Source organism: Cryptomeria japonica, chromosome 8 (assembly GCF_030272615.1).
Source record: "Cryptomeria japonica chromosome 8, Sugi_1.0, whole genome shotgun sequence".
Classification (NCBI taxonomy): domain Eukaryota; kingdom Viridiplantae; phylum Streptophyta; class Pinopsida; order Cupressales; family Cupressaceae; genus Cryptomeria; species Cryptomeria japonica.
The window spans coordinates 666,576,665-666,595,883 of record NC_081412.1 but is presented as its reverse complement, the minus strand read 5'-3'; the positions used below and the strand labels follow the sequence as shown (position 1 = coordinate 666,595,883).

Below are 19,219 nucleotides of genomic sequence, written 5' to 3'. Positions count from 1 at the left end.
ATGAAGGGTAATAACAATCCCCGATCGAAGGACAGATAAGCAAGGCCGAAAGCCCAACGCTTGAAGCAAACAAACACTCGCTCAAGTGGGAGATGTCCTTCTTAGCCAAGTTGTAGAGCTTTTTTCGTCCTTAGTTTTCCAATATAGATTAAAAAAACTACATAATTTAATCTCTCTCACACACACACATCTCTATATATATATTAAAAATATAAGTTTAAGATTATAACAAAACCATTTAAAAATGTTTTAATATAGATTAAAAAACTACATAATTTAATCTCACACTCACACTCTCTCTCTCTCACACACACACATATATATATTATAAAAAAAAAATTTAAGATTGTAACAAAACCATTTAAAAATGTTTTAATATAATTAAATTTTAAATAAAAAAGTTAACATTAAAATATAAAATTAAATAAGCTTACGAAAAGAAATGAGCCTTATCTTCATTGTGCGCGGCAGTTGGCAGTCACAAATTCCTGTCAAACAACTGTTACGAATCGACACCGTTTAAAAGCTGGAAAAAAAAAACGGTCTACCACCGTCGTAGACGGTAAGCAGCAGGCCTGGTCACCGGGCGAGCCGGTCTGCATTAGTGAATTGGCGCACTTAAATCCAATAACAATAGCCGATGCGATGTCATATTTAAATTCGGAATTCAAACCCTTCGCAGATATAAATAAAAACGAGCGGTCGATTTGTGCTAAGATTGAATTGGGTTTTGAATCTGAAATCACCTCCAAAAAATGGCCCATCCTAGTATGGAAAGGACAAAGAAAACGAATGAAACAAAATGTCTCGGATTCTCCCACAAGATTACTTGTCTCTTCAATTCAATGAAGCAATTTCCAAAATGCGTACAATCTGAATTAGCATTTACATTAATTGTTTTGAACAGTAGAACTTTGAGGACTGATAGATTTCATAGCTTCATCAATGGCAATGTCTCAATCCGTTCAGGTAGATCACTTGTAGGTTTGTTTATAATGGTTATAAATTTGCGTGGCAAACGTTTTTCTTTAGTTATTTGTTCATACAGAGAGATAGAGAGATTTCGATATTAATTACTGCGTTGTGGTTCTGTAATTCTTTTCATGAATTTAAGATCAATTACTTATTTTTTCCGCTTGTTGTCCTATTTAATTTTCCGAGACAGTTGTTTGCTTTGATTCAAATAGAGAAACCTGCTCAGGATTGTGGTCACAGTTCCAACAACAACATAATTCACCGCAGTATTTATTTGGGCCTTTCTTTTACTAGTAATTGGGAGTCTTAGCAAGCTAGTATAATAGCATATTGTAAAACTTTAGATTCCTCCTGGTAAGATTATGATGGTAGAATTTGACACGTCATATATCCAGAAACCTGATTGATTTTTAGTTTTGATCAAGCAATCCATATCATCTAATGCATCTTATGGCTACTTCACTTGTCAATTTTATATTAGATTTTTTGATCGGCCTTCAAAATTCTTAACTTCATTTGGAAAAGGATTTTACTTCAATTCTTTACCTAGAAGTCCGTAGTAGAAGCCAAAGAAATCAGTATATAAGGTTCAGGTTTGTCATAAGCCTTTGTGGACCTGCCAAGCATCAAAATTTATAATAAGTTTGACAATATTAAATTGTAATGCTGTAAAAGTGAATCATGGTTATGAAAGATCACCAAATAAAACCTAAAGCTAGTACTTCTAATATCAGTATTTGATTGACGATTCCTCCCATGATCAGAGGACTAATTTATATAGACTATAGAGGCATAAGGTCAAAATTCTTCTCTAGGAAATGTCAGACTGCAGCAGACTATCATCAGAAATGCCAAGGCTTTAATCCTGTACCACAATATCAGATTTCAAGTACTGTCCTTCCACAAACCAAGGTGTGGTAGTAGGAAAGCCACTTTCAGGGTTTTCTATGTTTACCAGCTATTTCTCACTCAATAGCCATGCAGTTGGTGTTTTCACATCAAGTTTGCCTACATCAAATTTCCCTTATTTACAGGTTCAATTCCCACTTAAATAATTTGCTCTATTATGTTTAAATGATTTTTGGATTGACTGACAAACCCAATTCTCTTAACACCTTGGATTCCTCTCTCAGAGACTATAGAGCCTCGCCATCAGTTTTCCACAGGGTTAGGAGTTGATATTTGGAACTGAAGCAAACTATCCTTTCTCTACTTCCCCTTGGACCGCAATTAAAACTACTTCCGTTGCATCTAGATTTAATAGCCTAGATTTCGTAGGATACTGATCTCTCCTTATTCTGAACATCAATTTATGTGTTCAGCTACAAAATTAGAAATAAGTAACATGCACAGTAAGCAGACTGACAGATCTGTGTACTTACACATTTCAGAATGAAATTTCTATTTAGTAGATTACAAATAAATCTCTATGAAATCAGCTGTTTCCTTAGTATTGCTGACAACAGACCCAGTTTAGGAAATGCATTTCAAGGAATATACAAACAGTCAGAGCATAAACTAACATCAATGAGACTGATGGCCTAGTGTGAGATGTTTTCTGTCCCGTGACTGCTGCTAGTTTGCCAAGGTAGGTAAATAGTGCAGGTGTGTTGAAGGTGCAGACTTCTTAGGGCCACTCAAAGCTTGCTGATCTGGACAGTGCCTCCCTGAAAGTGATTCAGAGTAGTCTTGGTGCCTTCCCAGCCAGATCTGAGAGTGAGGATTCTGCTGGATGGTTCTTACAATGCTACAGATCTGCAGGGGTTGACCTATCATTCGAGTTCCCGTAGGTCAATGGTATGCTTAGGGGACTCATTTTGAGGGTCATGGAGCTTTGCAGAGGCTTTGTGAGCCGTTTTAGACCTTCAGACGATAGTTCCTACTTTTTAGGAGGAATTGTCAGTGGGCCTACATGACAAAGGTAACATTAGTGATCACAGTGCTTCAGACGGAATTCAGATCTGAGTCTCGGATTGCATTTTAATATTTCCTAAGTTGGATTAAATAAATAATAATAAAGTGAAATAATATAATCACTTTATATTAATAAAGTGGCCCCTTGGCACATTTTCCTAGAAGTTATAACTTAATAATATGGCCACTTTTAATGAGGAATTAGACCCTCAATGAGTCAAACCACTTAATGGAAGTATTTTTTTAATAAAAATAAACATTTTAACATGTTTTATCTAAGTTACCGGTTCTGGTTCAGATTCAGGTTCGGATTTGGCAAAAAATAAATAAATTTGGGTACGGGTACGGGTTCGTCTGTACATATATATATATATTTTAATTTTTTTTTAATATATATAAATGTTCAAACTTCAAACATCAAAATTATATATGTTCACATTTCAAACATACAACTATGAAACATACAATGTAACTTTCCCATACAATGATACATAAATGATAACAGATAAATCATAAATCATAAATCATAAATCCATAATTGCCAATGCCAATAAATATTCTGATATTGATATATCATAAATCATAAATGTAATATCATATTCATAATTTGCAAAAAAGATAATATTCAAGCTTCAAGTTTCAAAATGTGAAAATGTCATGACACAATAAAGTATAAAGTTAAACATTCAAATTACAAGCCATCTATGGGATTTAAATTCCATATTCATCTTCATTTGAAGCATCCAACCCAAGCCCAAGGTCATCAAGTGGTTCAAATTCAACATCAATTGAACCAATATCAAATGGAATGCCACTCCCACTAGCTATGTCTCTCTCAAATTCCATAACTGCCTCATCTATAGAGACTTGGCAAAGTTGTGCAACTGTAGCATCTAAATCAGCACACTCAGGGGCTAGATCCCAATTCCTTGTTACACCCTCACTATATCCAGGGTCCTTATGTGACAACCAACGAAGGTTGGAGTGTACGTAGACCAAATCCTCAACTTTCTTTGCACCCAAACGATTACATTTGACTGAGTGGATGACAGAGTATGTACTCCAATTCCGCTCAGCTGAAGAAGAACTTGCAACCTGTTAAAAGTTAAAACATAATTAGAAATTTATAAATTAAAATTATAAAATAAAAATATGATAGCATCAAATGGAATTGGAAAACTATAAAAATAAAAAATAAAAAGATACATACTTGGGAGTTAAGTTTAATTGCAAGAGGCTGCAAGTAAACGAAGCCTTGACCATGTACATACTCATCAGCATCCATCCCATATCTAGCATTAAGAGCTACAACATCATGATTTTTTGTAGATACAAATTGGCCAAACTCCCTCATGACAATATTTCTTGTCTCCTCATTTTGATATATCTTTTTAAAGGCAGCCCTATAGCCAGAAGCAACCTCTGCATCTCTATATGGTGGCACCCTCCTTGGTGTTGCAAGCATCTCTGCACTATAAAATTTTGGCGTCAAAGCAAATGCTAAGAGATGTAAGGGGGTGGTCATCTTGTTCTAACGATCAACAACAATTTTCTGCACAACTTTGAAAAATGTTTCCGTTGGGTCATTTTCTTTTCTATTTATTACTTCTTTTATTTTTTCCACCATGCAATCCATGCCATCATAAATCTCACCCAAACATGGGCGATCAGTATCAGCATATCTGATCATGCTCAGATGGGCTCAATGAAATTCAAAACATATTCCACATCATCCCACCATTTCTCACTAAGGATCAATGCTCTTACTTTTAGAGCTCTTTCTGTGTGGGACTGCTTCCATACACTCCACAAGCTGTTGATGACCATAGAACTCAAGGCGTCTCGCACCTTCAGAAGTCGTCTTAAGATGAGTGTGTGAGATGCAAATCGTGTTTCAGCAACCTAACATGACATAACAAAATACACAACATATATCAAATGTAAGTCTATAAAAAATAAAAATTTAAAACTAAAAAATTAAAAAATAAAATTTAAAATTAGTAATTATAAATTACCTTCAACAACTCCAACTTGGAGAAGGTCCTGAAAATGGCTTGTGACATATGATGATTAGTCACAAACATTTGAATCTCCTCGCCCTCCGCATACCGTTTTTTCACCCAATCAATTTGTGTGCCAAGCTTTTGCATGATTAAATTGAGTGAGTGTACTGTGCATCGTGTCCAAAAGATGTGACCATATGTAGCCTCCACTATAGTCCCTGCTGCCTGTTGACGTGTATTTTATACACCATCATACACAGAATAAAATACCAATAGACATCTTATCCTCTCTTGAGAAAAAGCCTCTAACTGCTGAAGATTCGCATAAAGGATCAGTTAGGAAGACTCCAAGGTTCTGGTTAGTAGGGTCTCTACGTGTGGACAAGCTTCCAGCGGTATGATGTGATTTGCTGTTTCCTTCAAGGGGTCTTACGCATTCCGAAAGTTCAAGATTTGCTAAACTAAAGAAACTTTTCAAAAATAACAAAAGAGTAGGGTTTGAAAGAGGTCTAATCTAACCTAACCCTAAGAATGACTTCGTGTGAACAAGACTTGGCAAGATTCAACCAATTTCAATTTTGCCATAAGATAACAACTCAATTGAAATTGATGCGATCTTCTAAGGTAATAAAATGATATTCAATGCATCAAAGATCAAAGATACTACCACGAAGGTACATATCCAAGATACAATAATGATTGAAGATTAAGGGACTCAAAGTATTCTCCAGTCGACCACGCAAGGCGTTCCTACAATCAGCAAGAAGCTAGTGGTTTGGATTACGAATCCTACCAAAGATCAAGTCTCACACAATGTCCTTCAAATTAACACACTACCTTGATTGAGTATGATTCAAGTAAATTGAACAACCATGAAGATAACCAAGAAAGTTGCAACAAAACACCATAACTTCAATATTTCATTGATTTCCAAGTCATCATATACAACAATTGTTTGAATTCCTCTCTTCAAAACTCAATCTTGCTATAAAATAAAATTGCTTCTAGCTCTAATCTCTCTAATACAATAAACTCTCTGATATCTAACTATTATCAAATGAAATGAAAAATGGGGGTATAAATAGCATCCCCAATTACAATGAAAGGTCCAGATCGAAAGTAGATCAACGGTCAAGATCATGACACCTAAACCCTAATTAGGGTTTGTTACAAATGGCCTCCTTTTTACTGAACAATATTAAATACATAGCCAAATATTAAATTTGGCACAAAAGCCTAGGAGACATAAACCAATGACAAATAAGATGCCATGTCATCTATAACAACCTTTCATCTAGAACCTTATTCCCTTTCCAATGTTCTTTCTTGGCATATGCAATGAATCTTGTCACGATTCCTTCGATTTCTGCAATTGGAATCTCGGGAAGATTCTTCATACTCTCTTCCAAGTGGATGACCTGATCGAATGCATCTAGAAGAGCTGTGTCCCATGAAGATTCAAGTTCCTTTGTTCTTTCAATCAGGAGCATGGTGGCAAACATCTGATCATGTTGCTCATCTGTAACATTAGCGTCCTTGCAAAAGATGACCTTGATTCTATCCTCTAATTCCTGCATATCTACATCTGTCTCGACCTCGATCCTTCTGCCAAGAATGGTACGAAGTACCTCAAACACCCTGTCCTGGATCGGATTGATCACCTCCTCAACTTGGCTACATCTAGTACTGATGTCCTCAAAGAAAACACTCTTCATATGGAGTAAGGTTGACCATTGAAGCAAACTGTGAGGTTCCCCATCCAAGATTTTCTCTTGCGCTAAAACTTTCCTTGATGTGTGTCTAATTACTTTCAAGACAGGAATGACAACATCTTTGGTATGGGCAAATGCGGCTACTGTTATCATCAAATTGTGGATTATCTCAAGAACCTGGATAGCTTGATGAATAATTTTCATCATCCTTGTTACAAATTCTATGGCCACTGTATGAGATTTATCCATCCAATTACTTGTACGCTGGACCATGTTCCTGAATTTTTCTGCCTCATTGATTGATTGAAGTGGAAGTGCTTGCACTGGTGATCTAGCTGGATCCTGACGTCCCAAAGGTTCATTGATGTGACTGAAATATGTCCTCCATGCACCGACCTCTCTCTCAAGCTTCCTGTTCTTCTCCATTTCTTCTCTAAGCTTGTCTTTCAATGCCTCAAATGAGTCGGTAGCATCGTCCAATGTCTGCTCTGCTGTGGATGGTCCTAGCTCAAATGTCTGTATATCATATTCCTCTGCTAGGATCTCACCTTCATATTTGTCTACTGCCGGTGTAGCTATCTGCAGTTTTCTGGATCCAGTCTCATCTCGAATCATCTTGGACATCTTGGTAGCCTTCCTCTTTTCTGTTACTTCATGTGAACGTCCAACAAGGCTCTCTAAATCAATAGCATTGTCCTCGTCCTCTACTACGATCACCTTGGTTAATCTTTCCTTCAACCAATCTGGAATAATCGATCTTGTTTCTTGAACTTGTATTTCTTTATGCACTATTTCATCTTCTCTGGGAGGAGATGTCATTTCATTGTCTTCTTTATCTTCATCTAAATCATAATCTTGGAGAGATCCATCTGGTGACCCTTGTTGTGCCTGTCCTTCTTCCTGCCTATCGTTCTGCACCATAGACTCCATGGATTCTTCCACTTGAAGTGTTCTCTTCTCTGGTCTAGAAGAAGTACCGGATGATCGATCTCTGTTAGCCTCTTGTTTCCTCTTGGAAGATTCTCCCTTTCCAGGTCTCTCTTTCCTCTTTGAACCTCTTGGATGGAGATTGCCCTCACTGGCACATCGAAGGTTACCTTCACCTGAATTTCTAGGATTAGGATTGCCTTCACTCACACTAGCTCCACCTTCGGCTGGTCTCTCTTCCAAAGTGAAAGACATAGCTATGCCTTGCTCTCTCAACTTCTGATGCTGAATGTCAACCCATCTGCGAGTACAAGACAAGACTGGTGCCATCAAAGTATCTAAATCCACGACCTCGGGCTCATTCCAATCTAACCTTATTGTTTTGCTTTCTCGATCATAGGAAGACTGGATATGTCTGCCACTGTCCTGAGCTTGGTCGGCCACTCTATAAATCCTGCATTTCCTGATGAAATCCAAAGGCAATCTAGAATGCATTTTCCGTTTCACTTCAAGATCATCTAAGAGATTCATCATAAAATCTTCTATTTGGTACTCATGCCTAAACTTCCTACCGACTGTCTCCTCTAAATGTCCATGTGGATCAAAGCTTTCTCTCAAAGCAAAAGATGAAAAAGAATACAAGGCTAACTCCTTCTCTGCGTCATCCATGGCTAAAGCATTAGGACATACCTCAACTGAATTACCCAAAATGATAGGTACTGGAACTCCATTCTGATGTCTGTGTCTGAATGCCCTCGCATATGCTGCCAACTGTCTTGTTACTTCAAGTAACACAATTCTGTCTGTCGGATATCTCGGCAACATGTATGGAGGTAAAGGACATCCATGCACTCTAATATAAGTGAACTTCGGAAACTGAATAAACCAAGCACCGTACCTCTTGATTAATTCCTGTGCATCCTGAGATAATCTGTTGTGAATCCCACCTTGCAACGTCCTTGTGATGTTCATCGTGAAAGTATCATTAACCAACTTATAGTTGCTCCCTGGCGGATGATGCAAGTAGGCATAGGAATCACAAGCTCTGACCTCGCCGGGTCCTCTTCCAATCACTCCTCTGTGAGGTAGTCCTGCGTACTCAACACTCCTAATCAAGGCATAGATGACGTATGAACTCATGTGGAAGGACTTAGTAGCCTTGAGTCTCCTCAACTGTACGTCCAAGCAATGGCTAATCATCCTAGCCCAATGTATCGTACCTTTCCCTTGAACAATCACCTGGATGAAGTAAAACATCCACTTCTCAAAATAGAAGGCGTGAGGGGCTCCTGTAACTCGGTTGAGCATTGTAATCAAATCTCTGTACTCCTCCTGGAAATCAATCCTGTGCGGTGTGTTCGGGATCTTGCTCAGACGGGGACGGCTCTTAAGTAACCAGTTCTTATTGATAATGCTTAGACAAGCATCTGGATCATCTTCGTACATTGACCTGGCTCCTTCTATGCTCTTGTATATCATGTCCCTGTGCTCTGGAAGATGGAAAGCTTCACTTATAGCTTCCTCTGAAAGGTACGCCAAAGTGTTTCCCTCATTAGACACGATCGTTCTGGACTGTGGATCATAGTGACGAGCACACTCGATCATCAACTCATGGCACTGAACAGCTGGAGGAAAGCCGACCGCCTTAATGATGCCACTCTCGATTATTCTCCGGGCGACAGGTGATGGCTTGCCAATGTAAGGGACCTCTCGAAACTTCTTCGTGCTGAAGTTGCCTAAGTTTGTATCTCCAATGTTGCTCCACTTCGACACGATCTTGGTCTCCACTTCTTCGGTCTTCTGATCTTCTTTCATGAGAGCTGAACGACTGGTGGATGCTCCCGCCTTCGGGGTTGCCATACCTACACAACATTTCATAATGAGAAACTAGATTTTGCAATAAATAACATAGATTAGAGAATATTTTAGGAAACTTCATGATAAGTCCTTGAATTATCATTTCCTAAAATACAACGATTGAGCTAGGAATTCAAAATTCAAAATTCAAAACTTAAGCTATGACGATCTAAAACTTAAAACAATAAAACCAAATCGCCATACCTCACGAGAGAGCTAACTCTAGAATGCAAATGAAGAAAATCGCCTAGGCAAAATTGATATTTTAACGTGATCTTCAAATAAATGTCCTTCTTATCAATATCGCCACCTTTCAAGTCTTTGACGTACTCTCTAATGCCTTGGCAAATTCGCCACCTTTGGTATGTCCTTGACGTGACCTCCTTTAAATGATCGATCCTTTATCAATTCGTTCAAGTGAAAACCAAGTTCGCACCTCGTTGGATGATATTTGCGCCTTCCTTTGGATATGAATTCGCACCCCCTAACTTGAAATGAAATTCGCACTTGAACTCAATTTCGCACTTCTCCCTTTGTCTTCCAAATCGCATGTGAAATGGCAAAAAAAAATGATAATGTGAAAATGAAGATTTTCACCCTCCTTTTATAGCGCTTACCTCTCACCTCCATATAGGCCGACTTGGTAATATTAGGTAATTAAAACGATTTTTTAATAAATAACAAGGGCCGACCTTCATAAAACAATAAAATACCAAGCGCTCCCTTTGATTTTTTATTAAATGCCTTCATTTTTAATTAATAAATTTCGATTTTTACAAGGCAAAATAATTAATTAATACCAAGCGCAATATTTAAATGCCATTTTAATTGGATTTTCAAAATTTATCGAATTTTAGCATTTAAATAAATTAAAAAAATGTTTTTGAGCGCCAAAATTTGAAAATGAAATATACAAACCTCATCGCCCTGGTCCCTGACTGAGGGACAGGAGCGATCCATCAATTGGGTCATGATCCTTGCATTTTTGACGTCCAAAGTCTTGATCCTTACGTTCAAATCGGCATTTTAGTTGGGTCCTTCGAGCTTGATTGCCTTGCTTTGTGCGAACTAGTGCCTTTGGATGTAATATCACCCTGGTCCCTTGGAGAGGGACAGGAGCGATCCTAGTGTTTTCTCCTTGATCTTGCATCTTTGATCTCAAATTTCCATCACGAGGCGAATAATAACCTTGTTTCTTTACTCCATGCTTGTATCACTTGACTTTTATGAGGCATTTAGACGTTGGAAGGATCATCGCCCTTGTCCCTTGGAGAGGGACAGGAGCGATCCTTGTCTTCTAGCTTAAAATACTTCGTTCTTGATTTTAACTCCACGTTCATCACCTTTCAAAAGACGTCTCAAACCCTTTGCAACTTTGCTTTAACGTGATCCTGGAAGGATAACTAGTAACTTAGCAAATATCGCCCTGGTCCCTTGGAGAGGGACAGGAGCGATCCTCATGTCCTGGCTCAAATTGGTAAACTTTTGATCTTTGTTCTTCGTTCATTGCTTTCCAAATAGTGTTCTTTACCTCGCCTATCCTTGCATTGTCTTGATTTTGGAGGAGCATGAGTGTTTTAATGAAAATCGCTCTGGTCCTTGTCCAAAGGACAGGAGCGATATAGGCTCCTTGGCTCGATTGATAACATTTTGACGTTAAAACCTTTGTATATCATTTTCAAAAGACACCTTAGACCTTGTATGACCTTGCAAATCATTGACTTAACGTGATTTTTGCATGAATTGGCCAATATAATCAATATCGCTCTGGTCCCTTGGAGAGGGACAGGAGCGAACTTCAACATTTTGAGCTTGTCCTTGTTTCGACCAACTTGCAATTACTTTTATCGTGTAAAATAAAGTCCCTCGATCCCTTTGGACATTTGGAACATGATCAATTTTCAAATTTTAGAGCCTTTATGCAAATTTTGCTCTGGTCCCTTCCTGAGGGACAGGAGCGAACTGGGATATTATAGTGCAAATCTTTCAATGTTGGCGACCTTTGATGTTTTGTGCTTGATGAAGATGCTTTAAAATGTCTTTGCCACCTTGTTCTTCACCTTGGAGTGTCTTGAATTTGAAGAAGAAGCAATGTGATCATTATATCGCCCTGGTCCCTTGGAGAGGGACAGGAGCGATCTTGCTCTTGTGGGCTTCATCTTACTTTATCATCTTCGAAAATTATCTTCAACGGATTCATCATACCTCCTTTCATCCATCCATGCCTTGGGATTCCTTCAAACTTGGCAAGAAATTTGTCTAAGACAAAAATCGCTCTGGTCCCTGCCTGAGGGACAGGAGCGAACTTCAACATTTGGGTCCCTTGTTGGCGTTTTATAATCTTCAATTTGTCTTCAACGGGTTCAACTCACCTCTTTTCTTGCCTTTGAACGTAAAACTGACTTGATCTTTGCCCAGTGCGTGCCCTATGAAGAACTTCGCTCTGGTCCCTTGGAGAGGGACGGGAGCTACAAAGAACTTCGCCCTAGTCCCTGACTGAGGGACAGGAGCGATTTTTACATTTTGAGTCATTCTCCTTCACGACGGCACTTCAAGTTATATTCATTTGATAGAACGCATCTCTTTGGACCTCTTCAAATTATCAAGTCGTTAAAATCCTGCAAGGACAAAGCAATATTTGATTTGTAGCTCCGGTCCTTCACTGAGGGACAGGAGCGATTCTGACTCCTGGAGGCATTTCCGTGTTCGTGAAATTCTTCAATTTATATTCAACGGAAAGATCTCGCCTTCCTTCATCACTTTCAATTCGAAATTCATCTTGACTCTACAGGGACAGTAAGATATTTGAAAACGAGCCCCGGTCCTTCACTGAGGGATAGGAGCGATTTTGCTCCTATAGGCCAAAATAACATGATTTCACAAGTTTAATCAATTCACGAGGCAAAAACGAATCATTCCCAATGCCCGGGATCAAAAATCAAAAAAGTCAAAATTTGGTCAAAATTACTCAATTGGACAAAATTCACATTTCATCCTCAACACTTAGACAAATTTAAGCTCTGCACTCAAAATTCCAATTGAAAATAGACCATTTTGGCGAAATCATTGCATTCAAAATTTGCATTCTTACAAAAGAAGCTCAAAAGCTCTCAAAACTGACTGGATTCTGGCCTGAAAAGACGGCAATTAAAACCCTAAGGCTTGACCCTAAATCCAGACAATTGACTGACTACCAAAACCCTAAAAAAACGAAGCGAAAGGCGAGCAAAAAAAAGGGGGTCCCCATTTTCAATGGGGCGATGTGTGAAATGGTCACAACACTGCCCTACAATTTTTAGCATTGTCAGTTACAACTTGGACAACATTTTGAGGCTCCACCATGTCAATGCATTCTATCAAGATATTGGCAATGAAACTTGCATTTTTCACTTGCCCCTCACAATCCACTGCTTTCAAAAACATTGCCCCTTTAGGATACACTGCTATAACATTGATCAATGGCCTATTTTTACAATCTTTCCATCCATCAGAAACAATGGTCACACCTGTTTCCTGCCATGTATCTTTGATGACCTTCAACTGTGACTCTACGAATGCTTTCCCCTTTGCCAATAAGGTGGTTCTCACCTTTTCATACCCTGGACAAACATAATTAGAAGGTGTATTGCAAAGAGTATGCACCATGTCCCGAAAGTAAGGTGATCTAACAAGGCTGAAAGGAAGCCCATTGCCATAAAGGCAACGTCCAATTTTGGAATCTGCAATCTCTCTCAGTTCATTTTTGAAGGCAAAATCCAATGGGCCTCTTTTCCGTGAAGCCACAACATTCTGATTCTCTACTGCATCTACTGGTGGGTTTTGCATGAAAGGATGTGAACCAGTTGGTCTTGTGGAGCCAATGCTACTAGAAGGCTTCCGAGACATTGAGCTTGGATGGACAAGAGGATGATCAGTCTTTGCTTTGCTACTTCTCCTATCAGCTTCCTCTTGTTCTCTAATATATCCCAAAACTAGAGCTTTTGACAGCCCCTTGCCATCTGATCCCTTAAAAAATTTTATTCCACGCCCAGGGATGAAACAAAGGTGGCCTTTCACTCGAAAGTATGAGCTGGTATACTCAGTGCCACAATGGTTGCACTGCTAAACAAAACCCCCCCCACCAGACACTGGCTTGATCGTTGTTGTATAATGCCAAAGTGGTGAATCTTGATCAATTTTAAAGGGGGTATTTTCAGTTTGGACATTTGCAACTGAACTAGAGCGTGCACTTGCACTTCCAGTTCCAGCCATTATGTATGATTATATGAATAATGCACCTAAAATGAAAAGAGAAAGCACAACATTATTGAAAAAAATTATTAAAATTTCGGCATTATAACCCCATACTACGCATACAAAGTGTAAATAAATATATGACTTCTTTAAAAAAAATTAAAAAAACTTAAAAAAACTTCAAAATTTTTTTTAAAAATTTGAAAAAAACTTGGAAAAATTCTTGAAAACTTAAAAAAAATTCAGATTCACTTACCTTTAATGGCTAAATCTTCCTTCTCCAGTGATTCCTATGCCTTTGATGCGTGTCTCACACCTTCGTAGTCGTCACCTTCGAAGAAAAATACAAAAACTAAGAAACCTAATTGTAGAGAAAAAATCTTCAAAAATGCAAGTAGAACGGGTTGAATGCATGTTTTGATGCATGAAATCCATCATAAAGGGGCGGATTAGGGTTTAGATGTTAAAATAAGATTAAAAATTGTTTTTTAATTGTTTTTATTTGTTTTCTAACCCGTGGGCCCCGTTTTTGGGAACCCACGGGCTTGGGTTCACCCGGGTCCTCCTGGGTTCGACTTGGGTCCCACCCGGGTCTTGCCCAGGCGATTGGGTTCCCTGTGGGTCATGCGTGACCCGGGTGGGACCCAGGTCGAACCAGGCTCGGACTAGTACCGGGCACGGACCAGGACCAGGACTTGGCCATTTTTGGCAAGAACCGGTAACTCAGTGTTTTATGATGCCAAAAGCCCAACCCTAACCCCAAATTCGAATTAGGGTTTGAGGAATGTTAAAAGAGCATTTGGGAGTTCATTTGTGCATTATGTTTTGATGATTTTTGAAGAATTCTTTATCTTCAGCAGGTCTGCAGCATATTGGCAGAGTTCTGGACCAAATTTGGGGACGAAAACTTCCAAATTGTAGGTGTAGGACGAAAACCCTCACATCTATTAGTATATTGATCTTCAATGAAAGCTCTTTTCAGGTCTTTGGGACCAAATTCAAGAGCATTTTGGTGGATTACAACAACATTAGGGTTTACAATTCTGATCTGAGTAGAAAAGTCATGATTTCCAGCAAGCATATACTCCCAATCAGCAGGTTGTACCTTTCACAGGCTAACCGTACCACCATATCTTGCCTGGAGTTTTCAATAAAATAAAATAAGGGTATTTGCAACAGTTTTATTGTACAAATTTCATTGTTGGCAGCTAATAAGAAGTCAATGGTTATTTTGGAGGAATTGCATCATTTTGGAGTTGTGTCAGCAAATTAGTGGGAAATACTACATTCTTGGAGGGTTTTACCTGGCAAGAAATCAGATTTCCATTTGGGTCTGCTTAGTACTTCTCAAATTGTTTTTGGTAATTATCTAGTGGGAGAATAAAATACCTTGGAGTAACTTGCAGCACCTGGAGGCTCTTGTAGTGCTTTGTGTACCACCTCCAACATCAAAATAAGCTCATTCAGGTAGAGCATTGGACACCTAGTAGGCCAAATTTGGCTCTAGTTGTTTTAAATAATCACTTTCTTGAATTTTGTAATTTGCTGCAATAAAATCAGAGTTCTGATTTCCTATTTTCAGAATTAGTTTAGTTTTCTATATGTACTGTCTCTACTATGCAACAACATTCAAAAAAGTCAATAACATGCAAGTTATCCTAAAATCTCTTCAAAAACCAAAAATAATTATATGCTGGCCAAAGAATTGAATCAAACAAACAAATCAGCTATCAGAATCAGTGGTTGGCATCTTTTAGTGGTATCAGAGCATGATTCTGCCAGCCTGAGGGTAGAAATTAGTGCTTCAATTGCCAATTACGTCAATGGCTAGAATTAAAGGTGGAGGATTATTACCTACCTTCTTGCTTCACCAATGAAGGAAAATGTACCTAGCCGTGAATTGCAGCGTTTAGATATTGCACATTCAAGGAAAACTAAGGTTTCATCTCCATCAACAAGTACAAGTAACAGGCCTCATGCCAAGGCATTGAATGATGCAGTTATGAACAACTACCATAAGTATCATTTTCTTCCTAAGGAGATACAAGACATGTTCTCATTCACACAATTTATGGGTATACCAGATGACGAGGATGATTGGTATCCACAAGTTCATATTAGTTGAAAGAAAAATCAGAATTGGATAAACAGGCAGATTCGGGTTATGAGGTTGATATGGACAGTGAAAGTTTGGATTTATCTGTCACACTACCTCCTCTTCTCAATTGGGAAGACCATGAGGAAATTCAAAATCTAATGGTGTGTAGTGAATCCGAAGAAGTCCTGAATTTGGACAACAGAGGTTCCTTTCCTCATTTGCATGAATATGAAGATTTGTCACCAAGGTATGACCATAATTTTGAAGTTCATAACAGCAGTGACGTAACTTCTCTTCCTCAAGATATGGCAGCCTTTGGTCATGAAGAGAATAATGATTTGCATTCTACATTTGGGGGTACACATGGTGCAAGCATGGGTTATGCTGATGTGAAAAATACAACTCTCCATAAGTCTGATTTTGTGTACTTTGGGGCAGCTGTTATAAAACATTGCCAAAAGTTGAACGAAGATTGGTTACATAGAGCTGCCCAAGCAAGACATCTTCTCCAAAGAGTCAAGGAGCGTCACAATCAGCTAGATGATGCAAGGAAACAAAGGGAATCATCCATTAGATCTATATTTCTTCCAAGGGAAGAAGATGAAAGCTAAGATATATTGAAGAGGTATAAGCATAAGTCTGATTTTCTGAGTTTGATCAGCAATTCTCTTTCATCTAATGAGTCAAATTTGAAACCTTGCATTGAAAATATTCAAGTTGGGATGGCTAATTTTTATTTATATATGTTGTTAATGAGTTCTTCTCTATGTGAGAGAAGTTCGAGGTGAAATCCCTTGTAATGCATTTTTCTCTGTGATGGAGAAATTTGAGGTGAAAGCCCTTGAGGCTCTTTCCACTGTGAAGAGCACTCAAGTAAACTTAGAGGGGGGGGGGGGTGAATCAGTTTACTAACTACCTGTTGTGACCATTTCACACATCGCCCCATACAAATGGGGACCCCCTCTTTTGTTTTTGTTTTGCCTGTTCTTCTCTTTGCTTTTAGGATTTTGAGTAAGTGAGTGAGTCGTCTGGACTAGGGTTAAGCCTTAGGAGTTTCTTTTGGATATTTTCAAGCCGAGTCTAGTCTAATTTTGAAGATTATTAAGCATCCTCCCGAGGATTGCAATTTTGAAATAGGATGAGCCTGCCAAGAAGTCAAGAATGTCTCGGGATGGGTCCAGTCAGGATTTTGAGAGCAAATTCAAGTTAGGTCTAAGTGTTAACATTTTTGAGAATGGAAGTGTGCAATTTTGTCTGGGTAAATTTTGGGCCAAATTTTTGATGGCTTGATAACTGATTCCTAGCCTTAGAAATGACCTAATTATGCCTTGTGAAGTGACTGAAGACCTAAATTTTGGATATTTTGGCTTATAAAGGTAAAATCGCTCCTGTCCCTCTCACAGGAACCAAGGCAAAATTGATATTTTGTGCATCTTGGTTATTGACTTGTCTTAATTGTTTTGTGCAGGGTCGCCAGGGGATATGATCGAACGTGAATTGAAGATTTTGAAGATTTTGAAAACTCAAAAATGACAAGTTTTTAAGGTTTAAGGCAAAATCGCTCCTGTCCTTCACTGAAGGACCAAGGCGAAATGACTTGTTTTGATCATTTTTTGGTCTAGGTTGATCGAACTGAAGCTTCAAGGACGTAATGAAAGATGAAGCGAGCATAATGGAGTATCTAGACTTAGTCGTCAGCAATGAAAGGTTGAACTTTTGGCCTAGAAAGGTAAAGGCGCTCTTGTCCCTCACTGAAGGACCGGAGCTTGAGTTCCTAATTTACATTGTCCTCACACGATTTAAGTGATTTCGCGATTTGAGGAGGCCAAGGAAAGTATGTTTTACTCGTTGAATATAACTTGAATGGGCCACAATGAAGAAAATCAACCTAAGTAACTAAAGCGCTCCTGTCCCTCTCCAAGGGACCAGAGCGATTTTTAAAGGAAGCTCCTGTCCCTCACCCAGGGACCAGAGCGATTTTCTCAAGAGACAAGTTTTTGGCAAAGGAAAAGCAAGTTTTACGTTTGAGATGAGTAAAGGAAGGCATAATCGCTCCATTGAAGATAATTTTGAAAGATTGCAAAACACAAGTGGAGCCTATAATGGCCAAGGCGCTCCTGTCCCTCACCAAGGGACCCGAGCGAAATCTTCAAATTTGCCTGATTGCCTAACATTTTGGAGTGCTACTTTCGTTTACAAGACTCAAGATGGAATAAGGAACAATGTTTTACGCCTTGGAGATAATTAGATATTGATATGATTAAGGATTTGTGCCGTGGACTAAAGATCGCTACTGTCCTTCACTAGAGGACCAGGGCGATTTCTATAGAATCAATCATTGCTTTCCAAAACCACGTCAAGGCAAGATCATGCAAAGTGAGAAATGTCTTTAGGAAGATAGTGAACAAGGAATTGACTCCAAGAATCGACAATCTTGGGCACAAATACAAATTTCGCTCCTGTCCTTCATTGGGGGACTAGGGCGAAAATCCTAAGAGGGTCAATTTTGCCTTGAGAAAGCAAGATGAACATGCATAGAACAAACAAAGAAGATCATTGATTGCCCTGCAACATGAATTGGCGATTGGAAAAGACAAGGACTAAGGACAAAAGGTAGGATCGCTCCTGTCCCTCACCAAGGGACTAGGGCGAAAATGTTTTAAGGTACACTCCTTCCAAAGATTGAATAAATCAAACTCAAGATTCCAAGCGAAAATGCCATTTTGGACGTCCAAGATAAGACTTTGAACGTAAAAAGCAAGAAATACAAGGCCAAAATGCATGGGCGCTCCTGTCCCTCACCCAGGGACCAGAGCGATGTTGTTTGATATCCCTTATTTTTCTCATGCTTAGGCACCAACATCCTTCAAATTACATTAAAATGCCAAATTCGCTAAGAAGCTTAAAATATTTTAATTAAATTGGCATTTAATAAGTTCGCATGGGCATTTAATAATTAATTTAGGCCTTTAAAAAATCGAAATTTTAATTGTAAAGGCATTTAAAATTAATTATTATTAAGTTAAATTTAAAAATGAAGCGCTTGGGGATGTTATTTTAATATTTTTTTTGAAAGTCGGCCTTTTCTCTTTATTAAATTTTATTTATTTTTTGGCCTATTTTCACCAAGTCGGCCTATGGGAATTGCAATGATGAGCGCCTATATAAGAGAGGTGTTTTGAAGCATGTTAATCCATCATTCAATCATTTGTTCAAGTGCGATTTTGAAGAAGTAATAAAGGTGCGAAATCTGGTCCAAGAAGGAGTGCGAACTTTGTTAGAGGCTAGAAGTGGAGCGAATTTTCCTCAAGATGTTGGAGGCTAGAGGTGATAAAGTTAATGCTTGCGAAGTCTAGAAGAAGACCATTTTGTTGAAAGAAGAACCTTGATCCACATTTTGCCTAGCGAACTTGCTTAATTTTGCATCATTTCTTAGATTTAGTTTTCAAAGAGAGGTATGGCAAGATCTCCTTTGTTCAAATTTTGAAATTTTGAATTTC

General features: G+C 38.5%; 1 protein-coding gene across 2 annotated transcripts in view; it reads left to right on the top strand.

Annotated features, from left to right (window-relative positions):
• Positions 1–650: 650 nt before the first annotated feature.
• LOC131050086 (serine/threonine-protein kinase VIK) overlaps positions 651–19,219 on the top strand; it is a 244,225-nt gene continuing 225,656 nt past the window's right edge. The window contains exon 1 of one of the 2 annotated variants that reach the window (XM_057984223.2): positions 651–969. In XM_057984223.2, coding sequence (XP_057840206.2) covers positions 946–969 — 24 coding nt within the window. In that variant the 5' untranslated portion in view covers positions 651–945. The remainder of the gene's footprint in view (positions 970–19,219) is intronic. The other variant, XM_057984222.2, reaches the window with a different exon arrangement.